The sequence below is a fragment of the Monoraphidium neglectum genome, assembly GCF_000611645.1.
Source record: "Monoraphidium neglectum strain SAG 48.87 unplaced genomic scaffold scaffold00129, whole genome shotgun sequence".
NCBI classification, from domain to species: domain Eukaryota; kingdom Viridiplantae; phylum Chlorophyta; class Chlorophyceae; order Sphaeropleales; family Selenastraceae; genus Monoraphidium; species Monoraphidium neglectum.
In genome coordinates this window covers 10,294-21,250 of record NW_014013499.1, presented here as the reverse complement: position 1 = coordinate 21,250, position 10,957 = coordinate 10,294, and the positions used below count along the sequence as shown (strand labels likewise).

The 10,957-nt window shown below is 62.6% G+C and overlaps 3 protein-coding genes across 3 annotated transcripts in view; 1 reads left to right on the top strand and 2 right to left on the bottom strand.

Annotated features, from left to right (window-relative positions):
* MNEG_1318 (hypothetical protein) overlaps positions 1-3,208 on the top strand; it is a gene marked incomplete at both ends in the record, with an annotated part of 8,190 nt that extends 4,982 nt beyond the window's left edge. Inside the window, 9 exons of the mRNA XM_014050199.1 lie at positions 8-442; positions 657-788; positions 927-1,070; positions 1,352-1,396; positions 1,658-1,750; positions 1,948-2,010; positions 2,305-2,503; positions 2,744-2,868; positions 3,122-3,208. Of these exons, the coding sequence (XP_013905653.1) occupies positions 8-442; positions 657-788; positions 927-1,070; positions 1,352-1,396; positions 1,658-1,750; positions 1,948-2,010; positions 2,305-2,503; positions 2,744-2,868; positions 3,122-3,208 (1,323 nt within the window). The remainder of the gene's footprint in view (positions 1-7; positions 443-656; positions 789-926; positions 1,071-1,351; positions 1,397-1,657; positions 1,751-1,947; positions 2,011-2,304; positions 2,504-2,743; positions 2,869-3,121) is intronic.
* Positions 3,209-3,807: 599 nt separating this feature from the next.
* Positions 3,808-4,791, bottom strand: MNEG_1317 (hypothetical protein; the record flags this gene model as incomplete). The annotated part of the gene is made up of 4 exons (XM_014050198.1): positions 3,808-3,984; positions 4,183-4,268; positions 4,466-4,490; positions 4,786-4,791. 4 exons carry the CDS (start codon positions 4,789-4,791, stop codon positions 3,808-3,810), a joined length of 294 nt encoding a protein of 97 aa, XP_013905652.1.
* A 3,703-nt stretch (positions 4,792-8,494) lies between these two features.
* MNEG_1316 (hypothetical protein) overlaps positions 8,495-10,957 on the bottom strand; it is a gene marked incomplete at both ends in the record, with an annotated part of 3,672 nt that continues 1,209 nt past the window's right edge. The window contains 3 exons of the mRNA XM_014050197.1: positions 8,495-9,759; positions 10,021-10,190; positions 10,466-10,709. Of these exons, the coding sequence (XP_013905651.1) occupies positions 8,495-9,759; positions 10,021-10,190; positions 10,466-10,709 (1,679 nt within the window). The remainder of the gene's footprint in view (positions 9,760-10,020; positions 10,191-10,465; positions 10,710-10,957) is intronic.

Genomic DNA, 10,957 nt, shown 5'->3' with positions numbered 1-10,957 from the left:
GGACCAGATCATTATCAGCCGCCCCACGTCCGTGTCCGCTGTCCACTACGCCCCCCTCCCCGCCGCGCTCACCCCAAACGACCCGGCCGCCGCCGCCAAGGCCGCGGCCAACGCCAGCTGGGCGTTCCTGGGTGGCGGCGGCGCTCTGCCGTCGCTCGCCAGCATTGGGGCCTCTTTTGACGGCAGCAATGGGGGCCACGACCCATCGTGGGATCCCCAGTGCATGGGAGACTGGGCGAGCCCTTCCTCATCCGGCACAGACGGCGGCGGTGGCAACGGCGCAGACGGTGCGGCGCCGGACAGCGAGCGGCGGGCGGAGGAGGCCGCGGAAGAGGAGGAGACGGGGGACGGCGGCTGCGGGTGCGGCAGCGGCGCGGGCGGCAAGCGGCGGCGGGCGGACGCTGGGAGAGCGCCTCGGGTGTCGATGGCGAGGGTGCCGCGGGTGCGTTGGCAGAATGCTGTTGCGTGTGTGTGGCACATCCATGTTCTTTTGGTCTTGGCTCGGCACGCTTTGCAGCGCACAGAGTAGTATTGGCTGTGTTGCCCAGACCCTACGCAACGCTGTTTACATTGCACCCCGCCTGCTCCACTGCCGCACCCCCTTGCTAGCTTCAGTCTGCCCAGTCCTCCTTACCCGCCGCGACCGCACCCTGCAGGAGTACATAGACCAGAGCGCCTACGACACCCCCCAGAAGCTGATGCTCTGCGGCTGGGCGGGCGCGGAGTGCACGGCGTCGCTGCTGCTGGAGCTGGACCAGGGCAACTTCGCCCTCCCACACGGCAGCGAGGTGCGCGCTGGCCCCTGCCTCACTCGTTCACTCCGCCTTCACTAATCAGGTGCACCACTGCATTATTACACGCACGTGCTGCAGCACCACTTTTGCACCGCACCCCGATCAACCCTGGTCAAACCCCGCGCACTGCAGGTGGTGATGGTCAGCGTCTGCCCCCCCGAGCGCCTCAAGCGGCTGGTGCGGTCCCTGGACCTGCAGCGCGTCAGCGTTTCCCACGTCAGGCGCGACCCCCTGAAGCTGCGGGAGCTCAGGCACGTAGACATGGCCAAGTTCAAGGTGGGGCGCTCGCGTGGGGCAAGGCTGGGAAGGAGGGAAGGGGTGCAGGGCGCGGTGCTTGCAGGAGGCTGCGTTGGTGCGTGCTGCACGAGTCATTCGTGTGATTGGTGAGGTTGGCGGTTTTCTCCATGGGGAAGGTTGATGTGATGAAAGATTGCTGGGCTGCTCACTTTGATGCCTGTTGAGGTTGTTGCGAAGTGTGTGTCCAGCTTCATCCCTTGCCACACAACCCCATCCCAATATTAATGCCTTCAGACCCCTGCATCCTCCGCCGCCTGCAGTGCGCGGTGGTGCTGTGCGACGAGCGCTGGATTGACCCCGACGCGGTGAGGGGGGGGGGCGGGCAGGAGGGGGGCCTCACGCCGGCAGGAAGAGGGCTGCGGTCAAGGAGGGTGCAGGTCAAGAACAGGCAATGGCCCCTCCTTTTCTCCCATGCGTGGAGCGACCACTAATTGGGCGCTTCCTGGGTACACCCCGCCGCGGCACCGACACCCACTAAGTTGCCCCTCTCGAGACATGCAGTCCTGCCACTACCTCCCTCTCCACTTGTTGACACACTGCTACGCCCCCTTCCCCCCGCCTGCCAGGCCTCTCAGCCTCAGGAGGAGGCCAACGGGGCGGGCCCTGCTGACGACTCCCTGATCATGCACCGGCTGGACTCACTCGTGATGCAGACCACGGTGTGCACGGCGGCCGTGGCAGCGCGCCTTACCTGGGCCACCTTCATATTGCAAGTTCCCGTTTGCTGCGGGCTGCTTGCTGCAGCCTGCTTGCCGGGCCAGAGTGTGTGCGTCGTCTGGCACGCAGTCGCCAGGACCCCCCCCCCTCAAGATCAAATCAATACCATGCCGCCTCTTGCTGCTCCCTCTCGTGTCAGCTCAACATCCGCAAGGCCCTGGTGGACAAGGGGCTGTCCCCCATCAACATCATCACGCAAAAAGTGGGGCTTCGGAGTGCTGATGATGCCTGAACAAAGGCCACCATTCTCACGCCGGCCGTCCTTGTGCAATGGGCGCATGGAAGCACTGCCACGCTGCAACCACACACCAGCGCATGATTCGACGTGCCATCACAGTTGGCCGTCAGCCCTCAAGCCGGCACTGCTTCCGTCACGGTTTGCCTTGCACCGTTCACCCCCCGGCATGCACGTGTGCACACAGCACACACGCGCATGTGCACGCGCACACGCACACGCCCTCACAACGCTCTCACGTTCAAACCCGCAACCCGCCAGATGTCCTCGCTGGGCGAGACCCGTTTCGACGACCTCACGCGCATGCCCCTGGGCGTCTCTATGAACTTCCCGTCTTTTGCCGCGCGCGCCCTGGCCTATGTCGCCTACAACCCGACCGCGCTGCTGCTGCACCTGCGGCTGGGGGAGACCACCGCGGGGGCGATGCTGCGGACCATCGTGGACGCGTCAGAGTACTCGGGTGCGCCGCCGCGTGCATCCAGCCGTGCGCGCTCATCCCCTGCCGGCTGCGCGCTGAGGTTCAGGCCTGTGCGGATGTTGGCTGGCGCGCGAGCATGTAGTTTGACGACCCTGCATGTCGTGTCATCATGCGCCAGGCCGGTCGTGCATGGCTGCCGCACGCTCTCAGACCCTGCGTTGCCTCGCCTGACTCGCATGCTTGTGCGACGTGGCTGCCCCCGCATCCCTCCGACTATGCCAGCCGAGGGGGAGCGCGTGAGCTACCTGGCGCTGATGGGGCGCGCCCAGCAGCAGGGGCACCTGCTGTGCGGGTACTACCAGCTGCCCCAGACCTTTGACCAGCGCATCAGGACCAACATGGACACGGTGGGCTGGTGCCTGGGGTGCAGGGTCTGGGTGTGGGCGCGCCTGGGGGTGATAAAGGCGGGGCTTCTCCAGGCTGGCCACTCGTGCTGAAGGTCGGAGCTGCTTTTGCACAGCCCTGTCATGTGCACGACGCCCCGCTGCCACTGCAGTGGCAGGCTTGCGCGCCTTGGTATTGACCGCAGTATCTCGCCGCCACCGCCGCCGATGCTCACAAGCGGCCCGCTGTTCTGCGGCGCTGCCTGTGCGCGCGCAGGATGCGGCTGAGCGGGCGCGCGAGCGCGTGTGGAACCATGGTGACGGGCGCCTCAAGTTCATTGTCCTCCGGAAAATGCATGGCTAAGCGGGTGCGCATGTGTTTCTTCAATTCTGATTATGTATCCCACAAGCTGTCTGTGCTGCAGAGATTGCACGGTGGTGGGCCCCAGCCTGTGCAGCGTCAAGAGGCAGGGCCAGGCAGGCGGAGTTGCAGCCGGTTTCCTGTGTACAAGGGCGTCCTGCGCTTGATTATTTGCGGCGGATGCTTACACGCTTCTATACGGCAAAGCACGCCCAGTGGTTGTTTGCAAATCACATTCCAGCCGCTCACCACATTACTTGTGCGAAGCCATTGGCAGCCAAATTGTATGCAGTGTGTGCACTGCAAATGTGTGCATTGCAGCAAAACTCACTGACCGCTGTCACGTTCTGTCCAGGGTAAACTGTTTGCAGGGGAGGGGGCCGCCTGTTGCAGGCCGCCTTGATTGTTCACAAGCCATACACTACTTTTTGTCCATGCAGCCACATCCTGGCGCCAACTGTAAAGTGGCCCGGCACCCCACAAAATGAAGGCCGCCAGCCATGTCTGCCAGGCTATCGTTCCACCAGCGGCCTGCTGTTGGCAGTGCGCGTACAGCCCTGGCAGCGTTGACCACGTATAAAGCAGACGGCGCACTGCGTTTGTTATGCCGCCTTGCTAGCGGCAGCAAGCGCCTGCCCTTCCTCTGGACTGATGGGCTGCATAGCAGTCACGGGGCGTTCCGGGAACGACGAGCCGCCGTCGTGGACATACTCGTGCACCCAGCTTAGCCAGACCCAGTCGCCGGGCGACAGCGCCTGGACCTGCTCTGCCAGCGCAGCCTGCGGGGGCGTGCGTCGACATCAAGGGTGCGTCCAGCTGGTGTGTGGGGCGGCCGTGCGCGTGAGAGCTGCGCGCGAGACAGGCGGGGCCGGGAGCACATGCGCCTGGCGGCGGACGGGGGGGTGTCGCAGTACAGAATAGGGAGTCTGGTTTGGGCGCCCCAGCTCGGGAAGAGGGTTTGGGGGCGCTTTGCTCACCTGCGTGTCCGCTAGGGGGCCGCTGCGGCCCTGCTGCCCCTTCAGATCAAATGCGAACTGCCCCCTCTTCTCGTCGCCGTACTCGCCTGCGGCCGATTGCACAAGGACAAGAATCGGGTATGAGGTGGCGTTCGCGCACACGGCTGCGCCCCCAAGGAGTGTCACTCGCAACGCACTCGTGCGTGCAAGGGCGAGGGGGTGGCAAGTGCACTGCAGCAGTGCCTGCGGGCGCTTTGCTGCAGCCAGCTCTGGCCGCAGCCTTGCTGCCATGACTGCCGCCCACCTGGCTTCTCATATTCAAGGTATGCCTGAACGTCGAAGAGGCCCCAGTCAGTGGGGTGATGGCACTTGTCGGGGCACAGCGACGTCCGGAACCTGCGCAGTAGCACCCCATACACGCATGTCCGAGCTCTAGTGTGTCGCCATCAAGAGATGCAAGTGACGTGCTGACATCGGCCTGTGCGCCGTGATGGCGGTTGCGCATGCATACGTGCATGCATGCATGCACAATGATGCAATTGCAACACGACTTTGAACACATGCAGCGGCACTTTGGCTCGGAGGGGGCATGTCAGTTGCCCGCGATCTCAAAGCTCCTCCTACCTGCATGGTCGGTGCTCGATGCCTTTAAACACTGCCACCACTGCCTGCCTGGCGAGGAGGTCCCGTGTCTGTGCAGCTGACATGGATTTCACACGCAGGGCCACTCGGTTTGCAGAGGGTTATCGTACCAGCTGGCAAACGTGTTGTATCAGATTGTTATCTGGCACACAAGCGAGATCAACTACCCCTGCATCGTACTGCATGCCATGGTGCATGCGCAGCTGAGAAGGCGGTGCGCTGTCGACTCAAGTCGGAGCAACTGCATCGCAAGGAGGACAGTGGCACTGCATGCCCAGCCTCTGACGCACTGGCACGAATTTGTCTTACTCGGCTTCAAATGACAAACGCCGCTGCCCACAATGCGGATGACGGTCCAGCAACTCGTCCCACACATGCAACGTTTGAGCCCGCCTGGCAGATTGCATAGGCGGATTGCTTTCCAAAGGTGGTTGGGTATGGGGTGCCTAGCCTACTCCTACTCACCTACTCCTGGGCTGGCGGGGTCCGGGCGCGTCGTGGCGGTGCAAATGAACTTCGAACATGTCAATGTGTAATAATTCGGGCTTCGCGGTGCGATTGGCAGCTGCAGACCGAGCGTCACTGTCGGGCCCCGCACCTCGACAGGCTGCTGTCAAGCACTGCCTTAAAATGTCTGAACGCGTGTAATACATGATCAGAAACAAATATTTGGGTAATACATACGACCATCGGTTCTCGCTGTCTCGCTCCAGAGCCCTGTCTGCTTCCTGCTTGCACAGCAGCTGCTCGCGCTCCTGCTGCATCCACCCCAGCCTTGTAGAAAGAGCTCATCGTCTGGCAGGCAAAGAGGTGATGAGTATTCTGTTGTGTTGTGTGTCTTTTTGGGGGGCGTGGGTGCCAGTACGACTCTGGGGTCCACATGGGTGGAGACGCGCTGCCGCAGAGAGCTGGGGCCAGCCCACATGTCCTCCCCAGGTCGTGGCCGCGGCCGATGCGGCATCTACGCTGCCCTGCAGAAGTTTTGCATCTCGTCCGTGTTGAATCGTGACATGTATCCAGAGGCCCCTTTTGCTGCTCTTGATCCTCTTATTCTTTCCTCCGAAATGATGTCGCCCCAGCAGGTGCAGCCAGCATGGCCGCCGCATCCGGCCTGATGGACCTGGGGCAGCTGCTGACATCAGTGGACGCGGCCAGCATCCAGTTGTGCGGCAATGACGCATTTGCCCTGCTAATCACCCGCGACACACTGGCGCACATGCTGGACCCAAAGCAGGTGCCGGGTTGGTGGACCCCGCCTGGCGGCGTTATGGCAGCGCCACCGGCAGGTGACGCGGGCGGCACGGCCGCCCCTGCGGACGGGGCGGCCTGCCTCGAGAGCCCGCTGGCCCGCGCGGCGGCACGCCGTGCGTTGCCCGCCCCCAAGCAGCCAAACACTTGGCTGTTTTGTGACGACAGCACAGCAAACGTCGGCTCCCTGATCACCCAAGTCCTGCAAACCTCAGCCGGTGGGAAGGTGGTACCAGGATTGTTCGACCCCAGGGGGATGTGGCGGAAGTGCGGCAAGACGTGTCCCTGGGACCCGCGGAAGGACGGTGCCACGCCCACGCCCCCCGAGCCGCTTCAAGGTGTGGTGCGCTGCAGGGCCTCCGGTTCTTGGGTGGGCAGGGCAAGGCTGTGCAGCGTTGCAGGTCTCGCCAAGGCTCGGCCGCAGATGAGTATTCTGTTGTGAGTGCCCAACCGGCAACCAACAACCCGACCAGCCACCGATCTGTCCTGATTGACGCATACTTGGATCACTTCAAGGCTTTAATGCGGTATTCACGCGGCTGGCCGCGGTCCCGATCCGAGTCACCCGCGGGCAGCGGCCGTGGGCCACTGCCGTCCCCGATCGCGAAAAACTAAAAGATACATTATTTGAAAATCATCGAGCGTACTCGCAGGCTCCTGTGCAGCTGCCAGCCCAGGAGTAGGTGAGTAGGAGTAGGCTAGGCACCCCATACAGGTGGTTGGGCTCTTGTGAAGGCTGATGCTCAGTTCAGTTTTGATTTCGCCGAGAGCCCTGGATTGAAGGGACTCAACCCCCGCGCCTGGTGCAACGTTGCTGTCTGCCGGGCTCTCGCACGTAAAGTCGCCTTGTCAGCGCAGATGACACACCCTGGGGCAGCACTGGGCCCCCCTGCACCCCTGGCGCCAGCAACGGCTCAACTTCGGATGGCCACAAATACTTGCGGCCAACGTCTCCACAACGCGCCTTGCTTTCTGCCACATGCAGCACACGCGTGTTCCCAAGCCTGGGACGATGTAGGCCAGCCAGCTTTCCAGCCAACTTGCACGCGCTTAAATACCAATCCATAAGTACCCTCTGAAATTGCAGGAATGAAATCTCCCGGCTCGATCTAGTATTATATCTCGAGGCATGTCGAGGCATGACTGATTGCGTGTCTGGTGACGACCTGCATCCTCCAATCACTTCACTTTTGAAGGCCTGAGAATACCCGTTGCATGAGCAGCCCCTTGCTGCAGTAGTGCTGAAAATTTTCACTTGCTCTGCGAGGTAACGACCGGCCTGTCGCCTGTAGGAAACACTACATTGCGGCACACATCAGCCTGCAAGTGGCGTCGTTACGCACAGCTTTGGTTCGCATGCAGCCAGCGACGTCTCGCAGGACCTGAATTTCGCATGTGTTTGGCATGGCTGTGCACGAGAAACAAACACGCGTGTGGCAATCAGCACTGGGGCGTTGCGTGCGCAGGCGCGATTTTCTTGACTGCACAGGTGGCCTGGATTTCTTCTGCGCCGCCAAACAGAGGGCGAGCGGAGCACTCCTGTTGCCAACACATTGATGTCGGTACAATGGCAATATCGCAATCCAGATCGAGCTGCGGAAGCGGGAAGAGGGTCTTCCCACACCACACAGCGGCGCACAGTGTGCTGCCACATCGATACGCGCGGGCAGCCAAGGAATTCAAACGGGGAACGCGGCAGGAATCAATTGTAGGAATTGTGAGTCAAGGCTAATCAAGGTCACCCAGATAGCTGCTGTGTGCGCTTCTTGGAAGCAGTCAGACTGCACCGCTAAGGTCACTGCCAGAGTGCAATCTCTTCACAAAAAAGCAGTACCATGCAAGAGGCGTATGGTGAACCACCCCACGTGGTCAGGATGCGATGAGCATGTCTCAGGTGCAGGCGGCAGCGCACGAGCTAGCAGGCGCCCAGCGACCTGGACTGGTCCAGGTATCGGCGCCCGGAGTCCCCTCACTCCTCGTCACCCTCGCGCCTGCGCCCGCGCCACCCGGTCCTCCTTGCCTTGGCCTTGGCCCGCTTGCAGAGCACGCTCTGCTTCACCCCCGGCCGCCACAGCTGGGCCGCGCTGTTCGCGTGCGTCAGCGTGCCGAGGCCCCTGGAATGACGAGGTGAGAGGGGCGGGGGTGAAGGTCATGCATGGGTCACCAGGTGGTCAGGGTGACAGTCAGCCAAATCCTGCAGGCATATGATTGACTTGTGCCGTGCTGGGCTCTGAATTCAACCGTGACCCCGCCGCCCTGCTGCCTAGTAAGCAGCGCCTTCCCTTGTTGCGCTGTCCGTTCCTTTCCAGCTATCGTTCCCCCCACATTCCTTTGCGCATATGGCACACCCCGATCCGAGCCCCCATCCCTTCTTTTCAGCCACTGGCGCATTCCCACAAAGCTGCCTGCACCTCGAATCGTGGCCCTTTGCACGCCCAGCAGCTCACCAGCAGAACTCATACCAGTCCACTGGGTACCGCTGCAGCATCGCCGCCGTCTCCGGCATCTGCATCCCCAGCCGCCCCACAAAGTGGTTGAACCCCAGCTCCCAGCCGGCGGGGATGTATTTGATCCCCAGGACATACTTGTGGCCGTCGTTCAAGACGCTGCACTGCACCGCCGGCGGCGGGCCCGGCGGCGGCGCGACGGTGGCGTTACTGTCCACAGTGCCGTTGAGGGTGGCGTTGACGGCAAGGGTCGCGTTGGCGGCTGCGGTGGTGTTGCTGTCAAGAGTGACGTTGGCGGCCACGGTGGCGTTGACGTCGATAGTGGCGTTGGCGGCCACAGTGGCGTTGACGTCAATAGTGGCATTGGCGGTCACAGTGGCGTTGAGCGCCACTAGGGAAGAGTTGCTGGTCGTGTTGCCTGGCACATTGGGGCCCACAGCTGGAAGGCCGGTGGTCGCGTTGTCGCTGGAGCTCGCTGCCAGTGGCCCATAGGCAGCGAGGTTGGCGAGCGACACAGGCGCATATGCGGGCGCGCTGGCAGCCGCGAGTGACCCATTCACAGTCGCATTGACCGTAGGCTGGATTGTGTTGGCGGTGGTGTTGACGCCAACGAACACGGGGCTGCCGGCGCTGTTGGCGCTAGAGCCCGCGAACGTCGCGTTGCCCGTCGCGTTGGCATTGGCGGTGGCGTTGGCCTTGAGGGGCCCGTCGTCGTCGCCGTCGTCGTCATCGCCGCTGACCATGGTCGCATTGCTGCCCGCCGTCCTGTTGCCGTTGGCGCTGGAGTTGACGGGGCGCCCCCACGAGGTCCAAATCTGCGACTCCATGTCCCAACGCCACGCGCAGCCCTCCGGCGCCGGGGGGATGCTCTCGAAGAACTTGTACCCCGGCGGCATCGCGGTCTCGTCGCGCGCGTCGCGCGCGTTGATGATGCGCGCGTGAAACTCCATGGCGGCCGCGAGCGCGTAGTCGGCCGTCGAGTACTCGTCCCGCCCCTGGATCCACGCGGACTCCGCGGCCTGCAGCAGGCTGCCCAGGCCAAACTGGGTGTGGAAGATGTCGCGCAGCGTCTCGCTCGACTCTCCCACCAGGCGGGCCTGCCCGGCCCACTCGGCCCACTCGCCGCGGCCCCACTTGAAGTACTCGGCCGTGGTCTTCTTCAGCAGCGCCACGCCCTTCTCGTAGCGGACGCGGTCGTCGGCCAGGATGCCCGCGGACACGAAGCAGTCGGCGACGGACGCGTGCCAGTTGCCGTACAGGTCTGCAAGTTTTGGAGGGAGCGTTTGGAGGTGGGTTTCGGTGGCGCTGAAGGCACAGGGTTTAGGGTCCTGCTTGCAGTCTGCAGCAAAATGACAAGAAGGCCAATGAATTCTTTTTGAAGGCTAAACCTCAGACGAATTCATCCAAGTATTGCTTTGAAACTAGGATTCACAGAGCAATGGAGCCCAACCCCCACACACAGAAAGCTCAAAGTGGGCTGCTGCATCTGAATGCAGTTGTCAGCAAGCCCCTGCCCTGTCACGTTTGCGGCCGTTGTTGAGGGCGGTGGGCGTGATGACATCGGTGTAGAAGTCCATCTGGGGGTAGAGCACCTCGTCCAGCCAGTTGAGGTAGGCGCTGAGGGTCTGCTTGCTGAAGTCCGGCCAGGAGGAGCGCAGCAGCTCCACCGCGCGGGCCATGGCGGAGCAGCTCCTGGGGATTCCATGGTCGGGGATAGGGTTGGGGTGAAGGTGGAGGTGGGGGGAGTCTGCACGGTGCGCCAAATGCAGGATTAGGGCAGGGACTTGATTAGCATGCAGGTTTTCCAACAAAGAGCACCCACCAGGCAGCAATCAGCCCCCAGTCACAACCAACACATCACCTGGCATTTGGTGTATTCCAGGCTTGCAGGCCAAAGCACCAAGACATCACGTATCATTCTTGCCCCGTGCCGCAGACCCGCTCGCAGGGCCAGCCGGGGCCCTCACCAGGCAGACTCCAAGGGTCCGTTCTTGTTGCGGGGCCCAACCTCCTTGTTCTTGGTGGACCAGGCCAAGATGATGTCAGACGCCAGCTGGGCGTGGGCCTCATTGCCCGTGACCAGGTAAGCCATCGCCTGCTTGAATGACATCATCGAGTCGATTTCTACGAGGGACACGTGGGCGCAGCTTCCTTGCGGGGCGCCTTCGGGGTAATTGAAGGGGCACAGCTGGTTCTCTGCCGCAACACCGCCTGCAGCAGTGAAGGGTGAGGGTGTTTTTGCGCGCGCGCGCGCGTGTGTGTGTGTGTGTGTGTGTGTGTTGGGCAAGGGAACTGTGGATGAAAAGACACCTTGGCCCCATCAAGCGCTTGCCCGCTGCCCTGCACTAGGCCAAGACGCTGCCAGCCGATTCCACCGCCAGCAACCTGCACAGTTGCTGGCGGTTACTTGCGCAGGGCGCCACTCCCAACCTCACTGTTTGGCCACATTCCTCCGCCCC